This window comes from Xylocopa sonorina, chromosome 7, assembly GCF_050948175.1.
Source record: "Xylocopa sonorina isolate GNS202 chromosome 7, iyXylSono1_principal, whole genome shotgun sequence".
NCBI classification, from domain to species: Eukaryota; Metazoa; Arthropoda; class Insecta; order Hymenoptera; family Apidae; genus Xylocopa; species Xylocopa sonorina.
Window position 1 is genome coordinate 7,006,816 of NC_135199.1, and position 19,907 is coordinate 7,026,722.

General features: G+C 51.9%; 1 protein-coding gene across 4 annotated transcripts in view; it reads left to right on the forward strand.

Moving 5' to 3' along the window:
• Olf413 (DBH like monooxygenase olf413) overlaps nucleotides 1-19,907 on the forward strand; it is a 225,155-nt gene that overhangs the window by 65,193 nt on the left and 140,055 nt on the right. For all 4 annotated transcript variants that reach the window (XR_013102048.1, XR_013102049.1, XM_076898416.1 and 1 more), the window contains exon 2: nucleotides 13,898-14,174. Coding sequence is in view for 2 of the 4 variants with exons in the window: in XM_076898416.1 (XP_076754531.1) it covers nucleotides 13,926-14,174 (249 nt within the window). In the remaining 2 variants the exon portion in view is untranslated. The remainder of the gene's footprint in view (nucleotides 1-13,897; nucleotides 14,175-19,907) is intronic.

Here is a 19,907-nt window from a genome sequence, read left to right on the forward strand (position 1 = left end):
TCGAATATATCAGGCGAATCGTTCGTGGATTCTACACATCGCGCATTGCTCAGCCAAGTGTTCAAAGAATAAGATCGCCGCGACTAGCAAAGAGGATGCACCGTGTAACTCGTGCGTTGGATGACGCGTGTTCTTGGCCCAATTAAGCTTTCGCGAGCTAGCTTATTAGGAGATGTTTCTCGCGATAAGGGTGGCATTGTCCTAGAATTGATTCGCGTGCAAGCGTAACGACCAACGCTACGATTCAGAACATCTCTTATCTTACTATTTCGAATATTCTCGTCGAACTAATTATTTAAACAATACCAACAAATCGACAGGATAAAAGTACCTCCCGATACCAGAGATTTTAGCAAGAACTTCGAACGAAGTTTCAAAAATAATGAGACGACAAACGCGGACGTAACAACGAATCATTATCCGTTTATGCGTGTCTCCGTTGGTAGTCGACGTGAAAAAGGGGAGGCTTTGCGTTGCGACGAGTTAATACAGCTCACGGCGCAAAGAAACAGTGAATCATGTCACTGTGAGAAACTTTCCGCTCTCGTTTCTTCAGCGACATCTTTCCATTCCCTCGCCTCGTCATTTCCTTTGCGACTTAAAAGACTTGGTAAACTACAGAGCCAAGTAAGACTGTATCGGAGTATCCTAGTAACTGGCAATTAGGAGGAGGAAAGACCCCGGGGAAGAAGAGGGAAACACGTTTGACGGAACACGCTCCCGTCGCTTTGAACCATGCCAATTTCCTCACATTACACGACGGCAAAATAATATACACAGGCGGGTACGGGTACGTAATAAACCCCCTTCTTCGATAGCAAAGCGCACGGGTCGCTACCAGCACTCGAAGCATCGAAAATAACAGCAGCCCTGACGTCGCTCCCGCTCGATACTCTTACGTATCAACAAATGATCGCGTCACGTTCTCTCGAGCGGTTCGAGGCTCGATAGCGTGTGAAATATCGTTCGTCGATCGGGTCGAGCGTCCGCCCGTGTGGCCGAGGTGAGAGGCTGCAGCACAATTTCAGGCCCAGCCGCCATTCGGAGCGGCTGCCTAGAATATCTTCCGAACGGAATTGGGTTCGAATCTCATTGTCGTAGGCAGCTACGGCGTAGAGAGAGTAAGGTTCGAGCCGAGGGGACGCGTCCGTCGGTCCGGAACGCGAGCTGCTCTGTGGTTTATCCCTCATTACGTGCGATTCGTTTGCGGTACGGACACTCGTGGGTCGCGCGCGATTTTCTCTTGTTCGTTCGGTTCGATCCGGCCGAATCGTTGGTTTGCCCGCGCGCGCAATCTTCTTCCGCGCGCTGCCGCAGTTATTTATCGATTTCGAGCTCGCCTCAAAGCACGTGATAACAAGGCCCACGTTAAGAGGGTGCAGGTGCCCTCCGGCTATTGCGGATCGCCACGAAGCATACGTACGTACTACCTGCGCCCAACTCGGTCTACATCGGCCGTGCAGACGCGTGGGATGGGCCTCTCTGGTGTTAGAAACTGAACCACCCCCGGCGCGCGGTTTTTAGCTGGCGCGCGGAATGTTGCCACGGTTGCCTTGGAATATTGGATTTCGAAGGATCCCCCCTAAAACGAGCCGAACACTTTGCCAGTCGAACCGAGCGAAGATTCGAATCGCGATTCTGTTACTCGATTCTGGTTAAGGCGAGCCAGGAGTAGCTCGAGCAATTTGTATCGTTCAGGTTTTACCGGAGAATTCAATGTACAACCAGATCGCAGCTGTTTACGCAGCCTCTAATTAACACTGGAATTAAACTTTGGATGCATCCTACCGTTGGGACGATGGGAATCGCGCTCCCATTGCGGCTCGGTTTTTCCACCGTCTATCGATCCATCTTCTCGACGATAAACCAGAAACCTTAACGCGGTTCGTTACGAGCAAACGCGAGCTCCTCGATGTTTCGATCGTAGCATCCACAGTTTGACGTGGAGCGATGATAGAACGAAATGCAATTGCTCCTGCATCGTGGTGGATCGCGTTCTCGAGGCAACGCGTTGCCGAATAAAAACGATTAACGGCCTCGAGTCTGATGGCAGAGCTGGGGTTGTCGTCCGATGGCGTGACATCTCGGATAATACTCGTATTCTACCGGCTGCTGCAGCGGAACAAGGCCAGCATTTTTTTAGGCACGCCATCGACGGCAGCTCGGTCTTTGTTCGCGGGACAACGATCTGGCTACGCGTTTAACGATCCCCGGCGTCGCGTGATTGGGAGTCGATGATGGGGATCCTATTGAACGGCATAGACCGGGGTCGCACCCGAAACGAATCGCCACAATTAAGCCCGCAATTATTCGCGCCGAAGACGCTCGACCTCCGCGCGCCAACCCCTTCGCGCCACCCCACCCCGCGCCGCCGTTAATTTAATTTGCCTCACGGGAGACGTTGCCAGAAGAAAAACGACCGACGAGATTGGAATCCGAGCGGGCAATGAGGTATCGAGGATCCGTTTTTAAATGCATTTTATCGGCGCGCCCCGGCCCGGGATATACGACGCGGGAACTTTTCCCCGTAGCACCACGATCCAATTGCGCTCCCATTGCCCGACACGACTAATAAGACCTCCGCGGACGATCCTATAAATTGCGCGGTTAATGTACCCGACATCCGTAGAATAGCTAACCGCGCATCCTTCGCTCGGACGTGGCCATGGCGCGCGTAGTCGTTAATGTCTTGCAAACATAGGTACGCTACCGGTCATAAATTTCGACAATTACGTACACCGTAATTGAGAAAGTAAGGATTCGAATAGGGAAAGGAATGTGCAAGGAATCGTACGAATGTGAGACACGTTCTAGTCGAGGATACGCGAGTTTAATTCGAGATCGACGACGAGAATTGGATAAAACTTGGAGAACGAGACCTAATGACTACTCTGATTCAACCTACCTCAGCTGTACGGTAAACACCATGAGGAACGCGAATCTTTAATGTTCCAAACACAGGAAGTACTTAACACGAAGCGACCTCTATCTTCGCCGCATCGCTCGCGATAAATCGCTGGCGATTCCTCGACTTCCTCTCTCGCCAGCCATCATCCAGCATCGTTGCTGTCATCGTGGCGCGGTGCGTGCAGGTCGCCGCGCTGCGGACTTCCGCCCGGGCGCAGGTGCGTGCAACACGCTCAAGCGAACTCGAGCGGCCATCGCGGCGCCGTGGACAAAAGGCGCGCAGCTGAGACGCTCGCAGGACTCGTTGCGGAAGCGCGAGTCCCTTTGGCCAATCGCGAGTGCCCCAGGTGAGACGCCATACCCTCGGAAACGAGTATGCAGAACGATCGCGAAGAGGATCGACGAAGGGCGTGGTTCGCCCCGATTATTTCGTTGGTCGGGGACAAATTGCGAGAGAAACGAAGGGGACGGGTTTGATTATCGTTGCGTGGATAAAACGGTTCGAAGAAACGCGCTACCTGGAACTGGTACCGCGGACGTGATAAGGATAATGGCAATGATAATGGCGCGGATGATTGCACGGCAGCCGCGGAGAAGAAGCATTAGTTGATTGCGTTACGACGTGCCATTTGTAATAGAATTATTACCGTGCTGTTGGATTACTTCCTTGTCGTTACTCTGTATGTTGTCTTCTCTGTTTCGAGCTCGTTCTCGTTGCGCCCTCGAGACAGGTGGAAGACCGTTCTAAACAGTCAGCATCTGTAAAACGCAGTTACGTTTTTAACGATATCCAGCATCAAAGAGATTATATCGGCTTGGAAAGTTTTCAAGTGTCGGAGTTTGAAGCAGACCCTCGTCAGGATTAATAAAGATTGTTGTTGCATTTTCCTTGAGTAATCCTCGCGGCGTACAGCTGGATAATATCGCTCGATAAGTTAGCCCGTCATCGATCACGCCGTGGAAGTTTCCCCCGTGGCATTTCCTTCGAGTACAGATTTTTCCTGCGGCGAGCTACGCATAAAGGTTACAGCCGGATTAGAAGTTTATAGCGCGACGGATGCTTCTCGCTTTTATGGAGCGAAGAGAGCCGCTAATATGGAAATATGACCGAAATGGATTATTAAGGGCGGGGAAGAAGGAACAGCGAAGCAAAGAAAGCACGAACGGTGCCTACGAATTGTTCGTACGCGACAAAATGACGAAATAATCGGATGCACGCGGTGGAAACGGATCGCAGGAGAATTGCGAGGAATACGACGCGATCGAACGGGAAGAGAAATGGTCGTTGGTGATCGGCGATGATCGAGGTTCTCCATTGGCAATATCGTCGAGATAAATTCGAGTCGAAGTGGCATCTTCGAGCGTGAGCGTAAAAAATATTCGCCACGAGCTCGATCGTAAGCACGTCCGCGAACCGACATCATCGGCTGCGGTATGGATATCCCGCGGTTACCAACGCGACCTCACTTTAAAGGGATAACGCGTTCAAAGACTTATCTCGTAATATATTTACGGTTACGATACGACGTATATATATTAGCCAGCGCCCTCCACCCTGTCCCTTTTCCGTCTACCTCCCCTGATATATTATGCATTCCGAACGCGATGTATCCTCGCACGCTTTGTACGGCTCATATATTTTTGACCTCGATCTATCGGGCCCATTTCGTCGCGCCATATCGGTGCACGGTTGTTGCACGCGGTTGGTTGCGGTCGCGTACAGCTGCAGCTCAGCGAGTCGCTGCTCGCCAGCCGCAGAAGAACACGCGTGAAATCGCATCGCGCCTGGTATATCCGGTGGGGCACGAAGATGTGCGTTCACGTACGTTCAACAGTGGCCGACGACCTCACTTTTCCGCTTAGCGCGCTATCCACTTAGCCTCCCTTCTCCCTCGTTCGTTCATCTTTCGTCCTCCCTCGTCCTTCGCGATGATCCTACGTGGTTAAGAGTTGGATTACCCTCGCGGTGCTCCGCGAGGCTAAATCGCCTATTATGCATACGTTGGCACTACTGCCAAGAAAGCAAGTAGTCTGCTCGAGGTTAGAGGATTGCAGTCGAGTTCTCGTGGCCTCGAAGACTCTCGTCCTCAGTGGCGGCTAGAATCCACCGTCTATTACTTCCTCATTTGCCTCGGGTCCATAGAAATGTAATTAAATCCAGCGAGAGCGGACGCGAAACGCGGCGCGTCGACGCGACCGCTACCAATGCGCGCGCGTGCACGCGTACACACGCGCACACGGCGGCTCGTGAGAAAGTCCTGAAGCTTCCGAAGGGAACGGCGCGGTGTACGTGGGCCGAATGGGAGGGGCACTTTTGACAGCCGAGCGTTAATTAGCGCCCGCCAGGATCGACGACCTCGTCATTTTTTCAAACTTAATTGGGCAAGCACCGCAATTAGAGGCAGAAGTAGACAGAGAGAGGGAAAAGGAAACGCGTTCACTGGACGATCTTTCGTTACGCGGGATAAAGGAGCGTCTGCCGAGTGACGTGCCATTTCTACTTCCGCGATTCTTCCTTTTCCGTTCTTCTTTTCTTTTTCTTTTTTTTCGTTCGCCATTCGCCGGTCCGCGCATCCCCTCGTGGTTGACACACGGCCTGGTACCGCGAGCGTACAGAGGAAAATTAATTTCGCGTTTGCAAGACGACTGCAAACTTCGCGTTATAATTAATGCAAGATGCGGTGCGCGCAGCGTCGCTGCGGGAAAACATCGTGGCCACGCGAACTCGGTTAAAATAAAAACGCCACGCCGTCACCGCGCGCTACTCGCGACGTTTGCGTACCGGTCGCGCGTTTGAAATTAATTGCTTTCCCGTGGCACAATGCGCGCAACGTGTTCTAACTGTCGCGCGTTTCTTCTCATTGTGGCCGTGTGAAACAACGCGACTCCAGCCACCAAAACGGTTTTCCTCCCCGGCCATCCTCTCTGGATTCGCCTCCAAAACCCAGCGGTGGTCAGTTACGTGACAATCGTCATCGCGAGGAGCCACGAGCGTTTGTCTTCTAATGCAATTAAGTTTTGTAGTTTAACAATTGCAGCCCCCTGGTCGTAGTCGTAAAGCTTAAATTCCGAACGACAGAGGGAAAACGGATCTCGCGTGTTTTCCTACAGAATTCGCTGGAAATAATAACACGCGTCACCACGTACCGGATTAGCCGGCATACGAAGCGCAATAATTTATTTCCGCGAAAGACGAACGAGTTTCAGCGAGAAACAACAGCACCCTTCGAACAGAGACGGCGAATGATCTACGAGGACGCCAGTCGCATCGCCGCGATTGCATTCCACCCTCCCCTCTCGACTTGGAAAGTCAGTTCCGCCACCGCGTTTATCTATCTCCCTTCTCACGACCACGCTGTCCCCTGCATCTTCTTATCCGGCACGCGAACATCCTTTCCGTCTCCTCTGTCTATCCCGTCCCCTGCCCCTCGCTATCGTCCCTCGCTTCCTCGAGTTACTGGCGACTTGGAAAGTTTATCTTTTCGCGCGTCGAAACCAAACCACCACCGCTCGCCCCTTTTTCCGTAGGCGCGCCGGCGTCACGATTCTCCCGGTCCGTTTGCAGACGCGCCCCCACGTCCGCCAGCCAACTTTACACTCGGTGCATTATGAATACCGCGATTTCCGCGAAGGAGTTGTACGGTTCGGTCATTTTTAAAATGGAAAACTACGGGGAAAGTGGGTCGCGCTGGCTCAGAGCATCGCTTCCGTTGCTACCCTCTCGCCAACGCTACGAATCCTCTTATCGGCTTTCCCGCTCCCGGAGTACCTCTTCGGCAGCGCGATGAAACCGTAACATATTTTCGCCCCCTTCTTCTATTGTTCCCTCGCGTCATTATTCATTGATCAGATTTGTAGCCTCCTAGTAACGAGTGCCGTGAAATATTCCTCTGTTTAAGAATCGAAATTGTTCAAGTCGCGTTTTGAGATCAACGCGCGTCGACGGGATCGATAAATCTTCTGATGTAAGAGGTCGAAGTTGGACAAGCGATCGTTAGAACCGTATTTACAATCGGATTCCGTCCGCCAGGTTGATACAATTTCACAGTTTCATTCGTTCGGATTTAATTACTGATATTAGCAGATAGCATCGACGATAACTCATGATCGTTGCGGCTGGTGTGCAATTTCGTTCGACCGTGTGCGACGGGATTGCGACGTACGTGTAGGGCAACACCACCTTAGTGTAACCAGCCCAGCGTCGTTGCGCAGCGCGAAGCGTCTGGTGTTCCGAATCAAAGTCGTCGATAACCGCGTTGAATACGAATGAGAACGATAACGCGCTGCGGTACGCTCGCGAGGGGACACGGAAACGGTTCGCGTTCAGCTTGCATCAGGCTCGCGTGTTTTTCGACACGGTCACGTGTCCTCTCGCGATTAGCGGTGAATGAATAAACGCGGTGCCAAGCGTCGGCTCGCGCGCGCCTACGCAAATAACTCTCAGTTTTTAATGAAGCCTGATACAAGGTTCCCCAGGTTAGCACCTGGTGGTCTTGTGTGAACTACAAACCGTGCGATCTCGTTCTCGCGATAAAACCTATCAGTGTACGTGCAAGATTTTCCGTGATGGAAAATAGGAAGGGAAAATAGCTTGGGACGATAAAAAGCGGGGAAAATTTGTATATCGTTGCGTGAACACGGAATCATATTAACGAGATTCATTAATGTTTCCTCTCTGCTGGAAATATTGATTAGATTGGTGCAAGTAGTTATGGAGCCGCCTTACTTTCTTCAGTTCTTGGCGATGATTCTAGTGCTTTTGAATGTCTGAGAGAGCAAATGATTTATAAATAGACAATTTTATGTAATGATATGTAAAGTATTCGCGCGCACGTGGTTGCGTTCCATCGCGTCAGCGGGTCTTTAAACGTTGCGAGCGTTTAGATGGGAGTGCCGACTCCCACGATAGCGCAGACAATTTGGGAACGCGTTCCGGGCGTCTTCGCGAGACACGAATGATTTTACGGGCGTTAATTGGCGCGCCACGACCCCGCGCCGTCAGCAGGTATATCATTCCTCCTTTTTCTTCTCTGTCGTTTCCTCTATTTCTCTTTTTTCTTTCTGGGGACGAGCAAGATCGCCGGCGTGTCAGGTTGATGGATGAATGAGACTGGCCGTCTTCTCTCTGGCGACACCGTATTCGTTCGTTGACCCAGAAGCTGCATTTCAAATGTTTTCAAGCTCGACAAATTCTTATCCGCGCTCGTACATCCGAGGTATACCCTCTCGCGCGCGAGTTATCGGATATCCTCGAATTTAAATGGACTGTTCGTTAAAATAGGTTTTTAATGTAATTTCTCTGATTCAGAGTAACGCGAAGCATCGCGTTCGAGTTAACGAAATGCGTTAACGTCGTTTCGCGAGTGTAATATTAATTTTGTTCACATTCTAAACGTATTAAGCGCTCGCCATAACTTACGCCGGTGGCTGTACGCGCGCGGCTCCATGGGTGCTTTTAACTACCCTCCCTGATAACGGCGGGATTCGTTCAGGATTAAAAATGAACGGGCAGCAACTTTATAATATCCCACGTCACACTTATCTCCGGTGTCATCCGCAGAAATTACATTTCAACTCGCTCTTTAGCGTGCGACGTCAGATTTTCCCCAGCGTCCCCGACCGTACCGATACAACCGTCCCCCTCCTTTTCCTCCTTTTTTCGCTTTCCTCGCCGCCCCTCTCGTCAAGCTTCGCGGCGCTTTAATAACCGACCATAAAAATCGGCTTAACGCGAGTTCGGTCGGGCTATTTCCGTTAGCCGCGACGAACTAATGGAAAAAGCTAAACGGTCCCCGGCTACGTGGAATTTTACTCGTAACATTGGATATCTCTTAACGTACCTACGACTTTCGCTTTTTTTTTTTTAATCAAGGGCCACCACTTTATGCGCCGACCGGCTCGCGGCAAAGCGAGAACCGTCGTATCGCGATATTTCGTTTCGCGTTCTATAAAAAACACTCTTCACCGGAAACGCGCTCGACCTCTGGCACACGCGCACAGCTTTCCAACGCGCGGACCCTCCGCGTCGATTTCGTCGCTTCAGCGCAGCCACTTCGAAATTTATTTAACTCTAAGAGGAACTCGACTCGCGAAGTGGTGGCCGACCAGAAGCGCGTAGAACGTCGAACACCGGGAGGGTGGCACGGGAACGGTGCTTAGTCGCGTGAGATGAGGGACAGAGAGGCGGAGTGGAGGTGAGAGGTGGTTTTGCGGGGCGCGAAAGGGGAGAGAATAGGCGGATGCGCGAACGTGCATCGATGGAAAACCGGGAACGGGAATACCCCCCTCCCTCTGACGTTCGTATCAGGGGCGTCAATGTATTGGGGGGGTACGTTCCAGGTTGATGCCACTGGCGCTGGACGCAATTTGAGAGCAATCGACTGAACGACACGCCGCAAATCAAACCCGTCCGTGGTAGTCGTGTGTTAGCTAGGCTCACCTCTGACCGGTAGCAACTCCCCTCGAATCACCCTATCCTTCTCTACATCCTCCTCCTTTTTCACCCCCCCCCCCCTCTCTCTCTCTCTTGCTCACTCCACTGTCTGCTCTTCACCAACGATCCGTTCTCCTAACACCCCACTCTCGTCCACCCACACCGTCACCCTTTCCGTTTCGCGGACCTCGGCTGTCCTCTCAATTTGAGTTGACGTTTCTACGCACGGTCGAGCGGTTCGAGTTGCCGCGCGACAGCTGCCCCCCTCCCGCCGATGCATCATCTCGCATCCGGCGCGCATTACACCGCTGTTACTGTTAATTGAATCGATCGTTTTCAGATTGGCGGTTGCTCCACTAGCACCGTAAAATCGACGGGATCGCGTCGCGCATGCTGGCTGCGTATAAGCGTCGATGGATTCCCTCTGGGGGCGAGGGAAGGCTCGCTAGATCGCGGGGCTTGCGAAACGGCAGACACGGACGGGCATAGTCGAGCGGGCCGCAAATTCGATGTGTATTGGGTATCGCGTCGGTTCGAGGAACCGGATAACGATTGAACTTAACGCGCGTCCGTTTGCGACCGTGTTACCGTACGTTGGCTACCACGGGTTACCGGAATCAGAGATCGACCTATCGTTACGGGCGATTTCGTTATCGATTAACGGAGAGTAGTCGCTTTCTCGAACGCATCGAGCGAGCATCAGTTTCCTTTTTTCACTGTGCGTCATTGGGTGCCAATTGCACCAGTGTCGCGCAGTGTTATACGTTTCTAGGTCCTTCAATTTATTCGTGACTCAATTTCGCTTGAGTTACGAAAACAATTTCGCCATACGAAACTTCGTGGTAATTCGCATACAAAAACAATTACTTTCCCTGGAGCTTTGGTATATCGAAGCGCGGAAAACCGAGTCATCGTGTGGTCGGACGAATTTACGACTTCTCAACTGTAGCGAGCGCGCGCCAGGTACGCGAAACCGAAATAAGTTCGACAATTCGGTCGACGGATTTGCTCGACCGATCCAAACTTTGCGCTCGAAATATCGCCACCTATTAAAGAAACCGTCGTGAAGAATTGGACGGTCGCGAGGCAAGCGTCGGGTGACGGGCGCTTGAAACTCCGTTTTCAGTCTCCACGGTCGTAGTTTAATTGTGGATCCAACTTGGACTATTTGCGCGACCTTATTTGTGGTTTCCGGTCTTCGGGATCGAAGTTTCCCCGAGGCTGCACGACGTCGGGAATGATTACGCTACGGAAGACCATGTACAGTCCTTGCAAATCACGCGGTCGCTTGACCGAGTTTTTCAGGATTCATATTTTCAGCCGTTTTACTCGCAGTCATTCAGAACAAAAAGAAAGATATTATCGATTGTACGGACGCGTAGTGGATATTACACACCACCGCTTCCTCGTGCATACTTCGCGCATTTTTTTACCCACGCGAGTATAAAACGTTCTAGGATGAATTGCAAGCCTGAGTTCCATTCGATGCAAATTGCACTCTCCACGAACGAGTTCAATGTCGTTTTAATCCTTCATAATCATACTGATCTAATGAACATTTAATTTATCGTAATTTTTGTTATCCCTCCATCGTATCTATTTCTGAAATCACCTATTACAATTAGCATTCCTCTGGATATGATTGGTTACACAACGCGAGTACGTTCGAACAGCCTGGACTAATTACGGATCAATCTCCTCTAATCGTTCCTCTGATCGTTGCGCAATCAGGGCGACACGGTCAATTCCAGTCCGATATGAGAGACGACGAAAATGTACGTTTTCCAAGATTTGTTTGAGGTCGTCCAATTGAAAGGAAGTGGGTCTCATCCGGGTCCCTTGTGTGCTAATCAGCAGGGTCAGATATCGTGACAGTTATAAATGCGTGGACAGTCGAGTCGAGTCAAGGGTCCGTTTTTTATAGCAACTGGGCCATTGGGCGAGGGCACGTTACACACGAAATATGATGCAATCCATCGATCGGTGAACACACGTTATACATTATGCGTAACAAAAAGGCGGATTCGAATTATCGTTAGTTACTATCGGATCACGCTTTTTTTCTACCTCATTCGAACTTTGAAATTACCCGTCGCCGATGGAGTTGAATAATTTCAAATCCATCGTAACGACCGAGAGCTAATACCACCGGGATTACGTTCGTTCGATTTTAACGAGACGACGAAAAAAAGAAACGCGTCGCCGCGAATTGGTGGCGCGCAAGTGGGCCGCCATCGATTCTGATTACCCCGCGGAAAATGGCCAGCTCGACGCTGTTCGCCGCCGACGTAGCTCGCCCCGGAGCGCATTATACCGTTGTTGCGTCGTTAATTAAAACGATCGGTCGCAGGTACGCGGTCGTTTCGCGGTACACTTGAAATCGCGTGGAACACGTGGCCAAACCAGAGAGAGAGAGAGAGAGAGAGAAAGAGAAGCAGAGGGATTCCAGTGGCTGGTTGCTCGACGCCGCGCGTTTTCGAGGCAAACGGAAAACACCAGCAGCGGCGCGGAGCAACGCGCCTACACTCGACCGATCGATGATCTCTCTCCCTCTCTCTTTATCTCTCCGCGAAGCGCTTAATTCTCCGTACCGCGCGCGAAACGAATAGCTGAATGGCGCGCGCGGCCGCCACTCGTCTGACACTTGGTTACTGCTAACTCGCACCCCCCGATTTGCATTCGGCGGGGGCTCCGTTCGAGCGTCCCGCGCGATCGTTACTATTAATCGATTCAATTGCTTTCAAATTGACAGTTCTCTTGACAGTGTCCTGCTGATTTACCGGCGGATGTTTGCACACCAGCGCGGACAAAAGAGATTTCACGAGGGCCTGCCATCTGTTTTTCCACCCCCTGCCTATCGACGATCGCCACCGTTTCTCGCGACGATTCATCCCGCAATTCGACGATGTTTGCCTGCGAGCGTCCCCTCGCGTGTTACGCGTGCACCTTGAATTTTTAATCGCCCATGGAAATCAATTCGTTGCCCTTCGCCGTCCGTTTCCACCGTTGTTCTTCGTCCCCGCGATCACGGGTTTCCTTCGTCGTCCACCAGGTTTTTGCTCGTTCGTGCTCGCGGAGCGCTTAATCCACGACAGGTTGGGCACAGAGTTTTTCTCTGCCGCCACAAATTCGCATGCCGTGTCTTGCTTGATCGCGCGAACGACACATCGACGATTCGTACCCCCTCGCGTACCCTTTTCTCGCTCGACCGCCCGTCAAATTATCCCTTTGTTCGCCCATCCGCTGTTCGCCCATTTCGCAACGTTAATTACCTCGCACAACGGCCTATCTATTCGGGAATATCTCCACCGCGCCGTGGAATAAAGTGAAATTGATAGGCGGCCGGGTCCGACGCGGACTCATAAAGGGGTGAAAAGCGCGGGAAGAATAACATCGACGATAACGGGCGCCGATCCTCGATAAGTCGAGTCGCTTTGATCGCGCGGATTAAGGTCAGCATCAATCATCGTTCGCGGATCGAGTCAGCGATTAATCTATCCGTTTATCGCGTTCGCGCGCCCCCGCTAAGAGCAGACAGGGTACCTACCCCTTTCGCGTTCTCTTTCAGCACTCCGTTCGAATCGTTTTAACGACGTCAGCCAGGAATTTTCGAACGCGGTTGACGCAATTTCCCGCAGCTCGCAACAGCCCTTTGTTTCTCAGGTTTTGGTAACGTGGGCGTATCTTCCAGCCCAGTCGAAGTGGCTGCGCGAGGTTTCGAGGGCGGACAGCGAGGACGGCGAATAGGGGCTAATACGATTTCACGTGGTAAACGAGGGAAAATAGTGGGCGGACGGTGCACACCGGGGCGCCTTTAAGCGCTATAAAACCGGGTCGCATGCGAGAACAGGAGGAATCGAGGGGTGCAACTGCTGGTCGTATGGGCGACGTGGCGGGTCGTTTCGCGCTTTAAAGGTCCAAGTGGCCGAGTTCGTCCGCCGGCTACGCGGCTAATGGCGAGCTGGTGCTCTTAAAATATTGAAGGAAAATACAGCGCAGCCGACTATGGCTGCGTAAAACTCCTAAATAGCGGCCCTAACGATCAGCCGTCGGCCGTGGAAACGCGAGTTACGGTGCCTTTCTCGCGTTCGATGTCGATGGGACGCGCGTTGTGCCTCGATACGCACCGTCGCTGGCCTTCTGCTGCTCGTTGCTGTGTTAAAACGTCGAGATTAACGAGCGGCGAAAAAACAGCGCGGCCGTTACCGCGGTTAGATCGTTTTTCCGTGTAAGGACGCGAAGCACTTGTAATTGCTAGGTGGCGAGTCGTAACGGAAGTGGCAGCCATGATGTACTGTTACCTTGCAAATTGGCAGGTTATAAAGATCGTGTGCGCGCGTATACCTTCGCGAGATGCTTCGATTCTTTAAACGCTCGAGAGGAATCTACTTTTTGCGGGTTTTTAATTCAAAGTAACTCGTCGAAGTAATCCATAGAACGAGTGAGTAGATAGTTGCGCGAGGATTTGCCAGAGAATCGTCCTCGATGAATCAGAGGACGGTCAGACGCTGAATTACAGACCGGTGGAAGATTAACGCAATCTCTCTTCGATTACAGATGCTCTGAGGCGCATCGATCGTAAAAGATGAAGGTCGTAATCGTGTCGTGCCTCCTCCTGTCCGTCACCAGCGTCCTCTCCGTCGAGTGGAAACACAGCGCCGTCCTGGACAATAACTTCTTGGTTCTTTGGACGCCCGGCGAGAGGGAAGTTACGTTCGAGATTCAGGTGAAGACCCTCGGCTACGTGGGCCTCGGTTTCACGAGGGATGGAGCCAGCGTTGGAGCTGACATGGTCATCGGATGGGTGGACAACAACGGACAGCTCCATCTCCAGGTAAGTGTCCTTAAGAGATCCCAGGAAAAGCTGTTATTTCCTTCGCGATCGTCGCAGGACGTCGCTCGAGTCTCTTCCCTTCGCCAATTCTCAGTGCATGGAATTAACGACGGTTCGAAACGCGAACTGTACCTGGTCCCTTTTATTTGATCCGTCGATTCGATTATTATCGTTTCCCCGCCGTTCCGCACGGCGGACGTCGATTTTAAAAATGATCGCGTCTCGCGAAACAGTTACTTCCATCAGCCGCGTCTCTAGCGAAATTACATTCATCTCCCGTACGTTGACGTGGAATAATTTCAACTAATTACTCTCATGCTACCGATCCCGGCTGGCGGAGATCGGTCCGGGAATGCCGGGACCGAGTCGAGCGCCCGGTGAACGCGCATAATGATAGTCCTTTCGAAGATAAGTAATGGGTTTCTCGTTTCGATCGGTGCATCGGATAGTTATCAATCTTACCAACCGAAGCCGGCGGCCTGTCATTACGCGCGCTCGTCATTTTGTACGACACTCTGTCGTTTCATTTTTTCGGGCTCCGATTATCTTGGGACGATTTTCAGTCACCGGCTCCGTGATGTATTGCTTTTATCGGAACGGGGTACATTTTGCCTATCCGACCGGTTCTCCTAGCGTCGATATTCGTACATTCACGCGACGCGAATTCTGTCGTTTCCATAAAATAAATCCATGACAAAGCGTGCGTAGACATTTCGTTTCAATGATCCATCAAAATTAATTCGTCTGTGTTTGGTATCACGAAAGACTCAATGTCGCCTATCAACTCGTACACGGTTCTCCAAAAATTGTTACGGAAAGATGCTCGGTTGCTAAGCTTTTTATATGCTCGTTGAACTATGTAGAAAAGTACGAAGGGACGCAGTAACGTAACCCCCTATCTTGTTCCTCGAGCTCGTCGAGTATAAAAGATGTAGATCTGCTCGATAGAACTCGCTGGGTTTCGTCGAAACGGTACATACCCGGCGTTGAAGTACCTCTCGCATCCCCGTGGAAGACCGTAGAGCTCGATGAGCCGACAGGGCAAACATCACGCCCGGCAGATAGCACGAACGAACGAACTCCCAGGAAACGTCCGTGGACCGGTTTTAATTCCGCTTCGAGAGGGCACAAAGCGAACGTGCATAGAATTATCGGGCAAGAGTTCATTTTTGAGCGCAGTTAAATTTAAAACATCGTTATCCAGCGGCATCTGTTGACGCAAACCCTCCACCGGAATCGGACTCAAGGGGATTACGCCGCTATCCTCCCTTTCATCAGCGTTGCGGTGCTGTTGTCGCTCTACCCGGTTCTTCAGAGCCAAAGAGAGAAAGAGAGAGAGACGTTCCCCGTCTTTTTTTTCTTCGCTTACACCGCGCGACTTTTCCGTGACGCAAATGGGACGGCCAGCATTGCCTACATGCATAGGGACGAGCAGCCGCGCGAACGTTTCCACCCTCTTCCCCTTCATTTGCACATTTGTCGTCGAATATTTCTTTCGCAACGTCCGCGCCACGAACCCGTCGCCATTTCCACGGCATCGCCGCCTGCAGGGCCACTTCGCGAGAAATTTCACCGCGGCGACGAGCTCGCTCGTCTTAGCGCTGCGTCACTGTCAACCCTGGCTCGTTGACAGATGTTCCCGGCGTTCCGCGATCACCCTCGCACGCGACTAACGACAGGAACGTTTAATCTCCCGGACAGTTCAGGTAAATCCGAAACGACGAGCAAATAAAAGCAAGCCGGATTGATTAACGACTCCTTCGGTCGCCGAGTCGCTAGGCGGCCCGCTGATAATTGATACGCGCTGTTAACCGCGCGGTCGTTTAATGTTTAACACATAATTGACCCGTCGCGGTTAACTCGGTTGCCGCGTAATCGATACTTATTTGCGCCCGGTCCGCGTTATAGGATTATAATGAAAAACGATACCTCGCTGCGTCTATCCGTTATCCGCGATTTGCTTAACGCATTACGAACTGAACGCAGGTTACTCGTTCGTTTCCAAACGATACCGCTTTGGTGGACGATCTCGCGCGTTTACCTCGACCACGCGATCCCTCGTGAGGTGATCCGCAAGGATCCGCCGCGTCCGCGTTATCGAGTCCTCGAACATTTATTTTAAAACGAAAAGGAGCCCGTAACACGCGCAGACTCAGACGAAGGGCTGGAGAAAGCAATATAGGAAAGCAATCTCATCCGGTAGCTACAGCGGGGTAACCGAGAGTGGTGGGTCGGTGCTTAGGTACATACCTACCCACCTAGGCGATGGGTAGTCAGGCTGCAGATCGCGTCCGTCTCGCGTGTCCGCAATTTTTCCGGTAGAATCGTTGCCCGCTCGTTCCATAATGCATGCCGCGGCGCGCGATGCTCTATGCGATGCAGCCGTCGCCGGACGTTCTCGTACGGAACGACGCCAGGAAGAAAGGGGACGGTCGGAGGGCGCGCGCGATGGGACGCGGAGCGAGATGAAAGGATCGGAAGGACGCGACGGCCGTCAGGAGGACGAGGAGAGGACTTGACGGCCAATGGGAACGGGCGAAGGTTTTTCGTTATGATCGTAATCTTAGGAGCGGAACAGCCGCGGGCTGGCAGGCCAGCCAGACGACCGCCGGAGGTCTCGACTCCTAGCGCTCGGTTTTTTGCCCGCAAGGACGCACGTTTCGCGACCCACCCCACAGCGACCTCCTTCTTCTTGGCCTGTCCCTTACCACCCGCCCCCTCGAAACCAACAGTCCAATTCTTTTATTCGGCTGGCTTAACTTTTCCTTCCACCCGGTGGCGTCTTTGGACGCGGGGTAAACGAACCGGAACCCTCCTCGCGGTCTATGGTAATAACGAGACGCGAATCGGGGATATCAGGAAGATTGAATCTACGCGAGAAGCAGTTCATTATTCCGTCCGCTAATTATTCCGACGGGAATACGACTTCGCGTCTGGTTGAACGGGATCCTGCTCGAACGAAGAGCGATCACGCGGAAGGTATATTATACTTGACACCTGGAGGGTTTATCATCCGAGGTGATGTCCGGGGTTCGACAAAAGTAATGTTCGACGGGACGAATCGAAGTTGATTAAAGATGTACGGCTCTTGATACATTTGCCGTCTCAGGCTACCCGGCTTTTGTGTGTTCAACCGCTACTCCGGGTACCCTGTCTCTCCGCCCGGGTGAATTCAATTTTCCTGGTCTAATTCTTTTATTCGCTTCGTTTAACTTCGCCCCGTTCCGTTCGGCACGTCGTTTCAAGGCGGATCCGTGGCTCGGTGTCTATTTGAGGTCTTTTCTACCTGGAATACCTTTCGAACGATCGCGACGACTCTCTCAGCTACCCCTCGCGCAACCACCCCGATTTGTTATCGCTCGCGACATCCCACGAGTACGTCCCGCGGTTGTTTTAACGCGAAATTGAAACACGTAAGATTCATCGCGAAATCCACGATACAAACGGGGAGGGGGTTGCGCGAGGTGTTCGAGGAATGAAACACAACCGGTCGAAAGCGTCCACGCGAGCGCACACCGTCGCCATTAATATTTAACAGTTCATACGGAACAGCCGCGCGGAAGCCACGGGGAAAAAGAAGGCGGTTTCGAGAACCGCCGCTGCGGCTGGCGTTCGGGTAAATAATGTAGCGCGATAAATCGCGGCTGGATTCGGGTCGTCTCGTTGCTCCCGATTCGACTCGAGGAAAAGTAGGTACATCTCGCGTGGGTGGTTTCCGCGCTGGTACTCGGGTGACGCGCGATTATTTCAACCAGCCGCGGACGGTCTGTTCGTCGCGAAGCCATCCAGCCAACGAAATGGTAACGAGATCTTGCCGGGTTGCAGTTAATTTCGGTATCCGCTCGAGTGTCCTCGCCCTTCGCCCTCGCGCGTGCACCAGTCAAATGTAATCACGGCGCGGGACCGAATACAGGACAGTCGCGAGTGCTTAGCCGAGGGAATAGAAAAAAAAAAAGGGACGAGAAACGACCGCGGCATTTCGCGCGGAATGAAATTCCTATTCCGCATTGTCGGCGGTTTGCCACTGCAGTCGGATAAAGTGGCTGAAAAAGGCCGGCGGAATGGGATGAAAATGCTGCTGCAAAAGGCAAGCCTGTACAGGGCTCTCTCGCACAGTGACCTACAGAACTAACGGCATTAGCGAATTTTTACATGTTGCGTGTTGTTCCTTTCCACCGCGCAAACACTTTTTCTCGCACTTGAGCCGGTTAGCTCTACAGGCACCAGCGGAATTACTAATATTAACAGCGCGCGCTGCAGGTGTTTCTTGTCACGACAGAATTGCGATATTCCGCGGGCTGCACAAATTTTATTTTTACCAGAGAGCATAGAGAACTCAAGCGTAGTTCGTTCCGTTGGACGATAAATAACAGGCTCTCTAATTCGATGCAGAAAATTCTTGAATACAGCCGCAACGGTGAAACGGGTCAGAGAAAGGGGTGAACGTAAAAGGGCGGCGTTTTGGACGCCACCCAACGTACGAAACGAGGTCCGAGCGGACGCCGACTCGCCCTCGCGTTCTTACATGCAAAATCTATTCCGATCTAGGCGCATCGGAATTTAGATTGGAGTTTAGCCTGGGCCGAAGTAGCCGCGGAGCCAACGGTATGTATGAGACGGGCCGCTGTTTTTCCCAGAATATGCGGAATAGCTTTCGTTTAAGATCTTTGATAGCGAGTTGCGCTAGTGGAATATAAAAGTGGCTCGCTTCTCGACTAGGAGTACTCGTCGAGTGGGAATCGTTGTAAGGATAAACGATCAATCTACATTTTTACCATACATCGTCCACACTCGTGGTTGCGCGAAATTGATCTGCAATGGAAGAGCCCGGCACTGGAGCCTTTGTTTGCTCTGCTTCTTGGCGAAAATTGACTTTCCAAGCGGACCAACCGCATTTATTAAAACCCTCGTTGCCAGTGAGACCATTTTTGTGTTAACTCTGGAACACTATGGCGCGGAGTGCTGCGTTCTCCTCTCATTCTTAATTCAACCGTTCCCAGGCGATGCGCTCCTGTTATTTATGTGCTTTGGTGTTCTTTTGACAGCGAGAGACCCATTCGACGAACAAATCTAAACTCGTCTCAAGTGTTTGCGTTATTCGTTAGTAGGCAGTGTCTGGGCATCGTGCACCCCTATATAACGTTAACAGGATTACGCGAAGCACAGCGTAGGTTTAACGCAAGCATCCTTACTTTCCATATGGCATTAACCAGATTACACTCACGACTGTAACATTATCTCAAACGATTTTCACGAGAAAACCCTGCGTAATTGACTATCTGAAAAAGATGATTGTTCCGTTGAACCCCTTCAATCTGAATGGTGCAAAAAGAAAATCAATTCACGGTCTCTTTCAATGACGTCCAGTCATGGTTCACCGTTCCCAGGACTAGTTACATTCCAGCCAGTAATATCTACCTCGAGGCACTAAACGAGAGCGCAGTTGTGGCGCGCGATCGGTCCTCGATGAAGCTCGCACGCAAGAAGCCCGCATTCTTGTTAACCCGTTCGCTCGACTCGATCGGTCACGATCGCGGGCGCCGTGTCTAAAAACCGTTACCATCCCCGTTAATCGTGCCCACCGCGAGCAAAAAACACAGCCGTCGAGCAACGGGAGGCGAGACACGAGAGGAATCCGGCTCGCGCGGGAAAGGGGATGAAACTGACCGCAGCGGCGCGTGCGCTGCGAAACGTTCGGATCGGAAACGGTTCGAATTCGAGCGGGCGAAACCT